The following is a 6,664-nucleotide window of genomic DNA, read 5'->3' as shown; positions in this document are numbered from 1 at the left end:
ATTAAGTATAGTACTAGCTATATGTTCAAATATTGCATGGTAGAAAACATGAAATTACTCCAAATGTCGTAAAAGCAAATTTGTCAAAAGCCTGTTTTTAAATTTTTGCTCAGTTGGCCCCAGATTTTACTCACTCTCATGCTTTTTAAGCCCCCTATTTATTATGCTTCAACCAACAACGAAATCAAATACAATACTTCTCCTGTATAAATAAATGCCTGATTACTTCAGTCATTTGCACTAAACATCTCATAAACACACAACAAAGAGTTCCTCAATTAGTAGTTTAATTTTTTCTCAATGGCTAATCCAGGTTTTGCTACAACCTTGGCTATTTTTCTAACTTTTTTCACATTTGTAACTTACACTGAGGGTGCACCTCGTCCTTTTTTTGTGTTTGGAGACTCACTAGTTGACAATGGCAACAACAACTTCTTGGCAACTACTGCACGAGCTGATTCTCCACCTTATGGTGTTGATTATCCCACTCACCAACCTACTGGCCGTTTTTCTAATGGCTTTAACATTCCTGATCTTATAAGTGAGTGTCCTCAGAGTTTTTTTTTTTTTTTTTTTGATTGTCTTCCGTGTGACATTGTTGTTTTTAAAATCTATTCAGTCGCAAAACGTGAAGCATCGGAGGCGTTATTGAAAGTTTTTGAAGTTTGGTCATTTATGGTTTGGGTCTAAATCTACGTGGACTAATAAACTGATGCCACATATTTAATTAAACCATATTTAATTAAAGCTCTGAATGTTCCATCTCATAATTCCATTAAAAGAAGGGGCTTTTTTTTAGTCTGAAATTAAGACCGGGGCAAGTTAGGCTCAAAGTCCATTTAATCATGATATCAGAGTCCGGCACATGGTCGATGTGGGGTATTTCTCTTCATCAGAAACTAGCATCGCATTTACGGGTTAGGCAGAACCCAATAACTAATTTAGCGTAGACCCATTATTCACTTAATTAATATGTATCAATAATTTATTAGGAACACAGTAACTTTATATCTCAAAATTGTAGCTCCGCCTCTGATTAACGTTTAGGGCTATTGGGATCCAATATTTGGAATGATGACAAATTTAAGTTATTTTCAATACGTTAGAAGCATTTTTTTACTCTTTTTCGTTTATTTATTATGGAAATTGTGCATGAACAGGCCAACAGCTTGGTGCTGAGCCAACATTGCCGTATTTGGATCCTGCTCTTACAGGAAATAAGTTGCTGGTGGGAGCAAATTTTGCTTCTGCTGGAATTGGAATTCTTAACGATACTGGGATTCAATTTGTAAGTCTAAATATTCTGCATATTTTATTTTTCAAGTCTTTTTGTGTTATTTTTAGGGTAACTTCAATGGAAAGTAAAATTGATCCTCTATCATAAGTCAAGGAAAGCCCCTAGGAACAATAAATGGTGAATGTGCAGGGTTGTAAGTTAGCAACTTGTAAAAAAACTGATTTTTTTTTTAGCTTATATATGTGAACACACGAACAGTTCAACAAGTTTTTACCCTGTCAAAAATTTAACGTGTGACTACACGTTATCTGCTTCCATTAGGACTATAATTCAACGTGTTGTAATTTGTTATTTGCTTTAATTTCAAAGTTACTAATTCCACTTATGATGAGCAGTTATTTTTAGTTATCTTTCAATTACTAATACTTCCTACGTGTCATAATTGATCAAAGATGGCGGAGTGTTTACTAACCCGTAAGTCCGTAACTACTTTTAACTTTTGATGTTGAATAGGGCCATTAGCTCCTCACTTCCCCAAATTGTCAGCTTCCCCATTTTAAAGTCAGGGAGTGGTATGATTGGCACACTTTTTTATGAGGTTAATTAATCTTGCCAACCATTGAATTAACTACGAATTTTCAATAGACGTCTCATTCAAGTGACTTTTTTTCTTAGTGACAGCCGCGAGAAGTTTAATTTTCTCATGTTTATTTGGTTAAAAAAATTAAAAAAATAAGTTACTTAAAAATAAAAAAAATTACTTTCTTAATAAAAATAGAGAAAACAAGCCTACAAATGCATTCCATCAATCACCAAACTCCAACCACTTCCACCACCCCACCCCTGCCAACGCACCCCCCTCCTCCCCAAAAAAAAATTAACTTTGTTTTAAAAAAAAGTTTTGAATTTTTTTATTTTTTATTTTTTGCACCACCCATCCCCTACCTCACCTCCCCCCCTAATTTTTTGTCAAAAACTTTTTTTTAATTTTTCTTCCCCCCAACCCCTATTTTTTTTTTCTTTTTTCTTAAAAAAATTTTTAAAAGTTTCTTTTTTTATTTTTTTCACCCCACCCGCCCCCACGATCACTCCCCCTCCTGACATCCCACCACCCCCTCCAATTTTTTTTTTTTTTTAAGTTTTGAAAAGTTTTCTTTTTTTATTCTCTACACCCACCCCCGCACGCACCCCCTACCCCCTCCCGAATTTTCTACTTCCTATTTAATTTTACCTTTATTAAAAATTATAAAAATTAAAAGTTTGTGTGGTTATTGGAGGGGGTGGTGGGGTCATTGGGGTGGGTGGTGCAAAAATCCGAAAAAAGTAACTTTTAAAAAAAAATTAAGAATTTTTTTAAAAACTTGAAAATTTCGGGGTGAGGGGGAGGGATGTGGTTGTTTAGAAAATCCAGAAAAAAAAATTGGGTTAGGGAGTGTATGATTGGGGGGGTTGGTGTGGTATGGGTTTACACGGGGTGGGGGGATGTGGTGCTTTAGAAAATTCATAAAAAAAAATTGGGGGTGGGTGGGTTGGTTTGGTATGGGGTGAAGTTGTGGGGCTTGGGTGGGTATTTTCCTGAAAATGTTTTCTACCAACCAAACGAACATGAGAAAATAAGTAAGAAATTCAATTATTTTCCGCTACCCAAACGAACATGAGAAAGTAAGTAGAAATTCACTTATTTTTCAAAAATATATTTTTCAGGAAAACATTTTCCTCCGTACCGAACACACCCGAAGAAGAAAAAGATAACAACTTAAAGAGTGTATAAATATCTTGTACATGTGTCAGCATTCCTTCTTGTGTAGCTATAAGTGAAAAATAATGTTTACATCCGAGGTGTTTGGACTTCAAATTTGAAGTTAATTAAAATTTGTGTTTGTTTATTACATACTGGACAAACCTTCAACCTCAACTTGAAATTCAGATTTCAAATTCTAAATTCACCTAAAAGCTAGAATTTCAATGTTTTAAAATTTAAAATTTGACCTATAAATTTAAATTTTGCACAAAAAATCCATATTTACTGAGAAATGCATATTCAACGTCAAGAGATTGGAGAATCATAGTAACTCAGTTGGTTGCTACGTGAACTTTCACCTAGTTGGTGAGGGTTCGATTCCCCACCTTGTAGTTCCCTACTCCCAAATTTAAAATTTAAAAAAAAAAAAAAAAAAAAGCATCAAGAAATTGTCCATACCATGTGGAAAAGTTATATTAGAATAACTAATCACTATTATTCTTGATTTATTAGACCAATAGATCTGATGATGATGATGATGATGTGGGTTATATATATATATATGCTTTTTGGTCAAAGTGTCTCTAATTTGGTTTTGCTAAAACTTGTTTTTGGCGGGTTATGTATAGGTGAATATAATAAGAATGCCCAATCAACTTCAATACTTCCAACAATACCAAGATAGGGTGAGTGCACTTATAGGAGAAGAACAAACTCAGAGGCTAGTGAATGATGCACTTGTCCTCATTACACTTGGTGGCAATGACTATGTCAACAACTACTTCTTGACTTCATTTTCCGCCAGAAGTATTCAATACAACCTCGAGGATTACTCTCATTTCATTATTGCCGAGTACCGCAAGATTTTGAAGGTAATTTGATTTAATTAGTACTTTATGTTGAGTTTGAATTCTATGCACCGACGGTGTAAAAATAACTATATTTATACAATAATCAAGTATTTAAAATGGTAATGCAGATAGTATACACTTATCCTAATGGTGTAAATAATAATTGCACTGTCAACGTATCTAACTTTGACACATACCAATGAATTTTAACTTGTGATACATGTTAGTTATCATTTTTACTGGGTTATCAATTAAGTATTTTAATAGAAATTTATTTATAATTATTTTATAAATGACAGGATTATAACTTTTTTTTGGGTGGATTGCCCTTCAAAGGCGCTGGTCTTTAATTTTTGCCCCTCAAATTGCTGGTCTTTAATTTTTATCCTTCGCTTAAAAAAGTGGCCGAAAATACCCCGAGGTTTTGGGTTCGAACCCCCGCTCAGTAAAAAAAAAAAAGAATTTCGCAAGACAATGCTTTTGCAAAACCTCTGTCTTAAAGCATACATTTGCCCAAAATTAGGCCTATTCAGGCAAAAGTTAGGCCTTAAGACATAGGTTTGCCTTAAGGCCTAGTTTTGGGCAAAAGTTTGCCTTAAGGTCTAATTTTTGCTGGAATAGGCCTAATTTTGCTACGAAACTCTGCCTTGCGATTTTTTTTATTTTTTATTGTGCTAGAGTTCGAACCTAGAACATCGGGTAATTAAGCGAAGGGCAAAAATTAAATACCAGTAATTTGATGGATAAAAATTAAAGACCACTCCCGACTAAGGACAATCGTGCAAATTGCCCGGATTATAAAGATACTTTTTAGTGCATAAAACTTAGGCCCATTGTTAAGAAGAGTGAAAAAAAAGTAGCTAGTGCTAAATGCCAATTAATTAGTTGTGAAGAAAAGGGCATTTAATTGTTTTCCCCAAGTTCAAGTCAATCTTGGCCTTTTATTCTCAGCCTTTTACCGAGGATCTGTCTTTGACTCTTTGTAACGTAAAATACTGAGTAATGAACAAGAGTTCAATGCTCCTTTCTTACCTAAAAACTATCCACCATAAGATGCTAAGTGTATAAAAGCAATGTTAGTCATGAAAATTCACTTTGAACTCGCCCTATGAAAAACAAAAGTGGGAGTGGAATTTGAAGGGGATAATTACATTTTATACCGCTTGAAAAAACTATAATAGCCAGCAAATGTATAGATTTATGCTATATACATAAATATACCTAACATATACATAATCAATGTATATGTTGTGTATATTTTAGCTACCCCGTAATTAATTTCGGCAAACGGGCCAAAAAAAATTTGAAAAAAAAAAACATCTTAAAGCGGATCTTGAAAAGAAAAAAAAAAACTAGCTAGGAGTATCATTTTGTTTTCTTGATAATGAAGTAGAAATTAGTGAGTAACCAGAACTAATCAATATTGAGTAATGTACAGAGCCTACATGATCTAGGAGCTCGAAGAGTGCTAGTGACAGGAAGTGGATCACTGGGTTGTGTCCCAGCTGAGCTAGCCTTTAGGAGTTCAAATGGGGAATGCGCAAAGGGACCTCAACAAGCATCAGCAATTTACAATCCACTTCTTGTTGAAATGATTAAAAGTCTCAATCAAGAACTTGGCTCTGATATCTTTGTTGCTGTCAATGCCATGGAAATGCAGAATGACTTCATCACCAATCCCCAAGACTACGGTATGCTTTTGTTTTCTAAGTATTTACGCCCTCCAGTACTCCACAATAAGTGATTTTATAACCTTTCATATTTGATACAAAATGAATAATTTGGTCTCAGTTTATCCTTGTAATGATTTGAATATATTTCTAAAAAGTCTTATCATTACTTTTTAATTACTACTGAGTAGTTTAATCATATAACCGTCTTAATTCATGTCATTAAGTGATCTTTCTAATGGACGTGCCAAATCCTTAAAAGATCACGTATTGTGAATATCGGAGAGAATAACTTATATACGTATTCTAGATTGTTTTAACATGTAACATATCTTATTTTCTTAGTTATTAATTTATGAACGGTTACTACAGTTATTTTTAATTTCTAGGTGACCTGATAATGCAAAGCTTTTTTATACTGTCAATGTATATAAGTTAAGTTTATACTTTACTGTAATAATCAATCCTTCATTTGCAACCAAAACAAATGACGTACGTACGATAATCTTATAAGTAATTAAATTGACTAATCAACAAATTTTATATGGGCAAATTATTATACAGGGTTTGTTTCATCAAAGATAGCATGTTGTGGACAAGGACCTTACAACGGAATTGGATTATGCACAGCTGCATCAAATCTATGCCCTAACAGAGACGAATATGCATTTTGGGATAATTTCCATCCATCAGAAAAGGCAAACAAGATTATTGTTCAAACAATTTTTACTGGTTCTGATAAGTACATTACACCTATGAACTTAAGCACCATTATGACCATTGATTCTGTGTAGTGTGTAGTAGTACTACTTAAGAATTTGGTACCAATAAAACATGTATTATATGTGCAATGTTCTTCTAGGTTGTCGTGTTGTATCGTTCATCTGTTTATGTATCAGTGCTACTCTTATAGGCTCAAAACTTTTGTAATTTTGTTAAATAGTACCTCAGTTTTCTTTTACTGGTTTAATATCAACTTTTTGCACTCTCCTTAAAAAATTATTTATTAAATATTTATTTTACTAAGTTATTTAAATTAAATTATGCTTTGAAAATATTAAATTTGACTAGTAGTATTCCAATAAGTTTGAAAAGTGGTTGCCGAATGATCAGAATAAAATTGAGAAAATAAATAGATCTCTCTTGATTTGTTAAAATAGACAAG

The 6,664-nt window shown here is 33.3% G+C and overlaps 1 protein-coding gene across 1 annotated transcript; it reads left to right on the top strand.

Annotated features, from left to right (window-relative positions):
• The first annotated feature begins 227 nt into the window (after window positions 1-227).
• On the top strand, window positions 228-6,444 carry LOC132609985 (GDSL esterase/lipase LTL1-like). The gene is made up of 5 exons (XM_060324217.1): window positions 228-541; window positions 1,161-1,288; window positions 3,608-3,850; window positions 5,268-5,520; window positions 6,064-6,444. The coding sequence occupies exons 1-5, from the start codon at window positions 301-303 to the stop codon at window positions 6,291-6,293; spliced, it is 1,095 nt and encodes a 364-aa protein (XP_060180200.1). The 5' UTR covers window positions 228-300; the 3' UTR covers window positions 6,294-6,444.
• Window positions 6,445-6,664: the final 220 nt, after the last annotated feature.

This window comes from Lycium barbarum, chromosome 9 (genome assembly GCF_019175385.1).
Source record: "Lycium barbarum isolate Lr01 chromosome 9, ASM1917538v2, whole genome shotgun sequence".
Classification (NCBI taxonomy): domain Eukaryota; kingdom Viridiplantae; phylum Streptophyta; class Magnoliopsida; order Solanales; family Solanaceae; genus Lycium; species Lycium barbarum.
The sequence above is the reverse complement of the archived record's forward strand: the minus strand, read 5'-3'. Positions and strand labels throughout refer to the sequence as shown.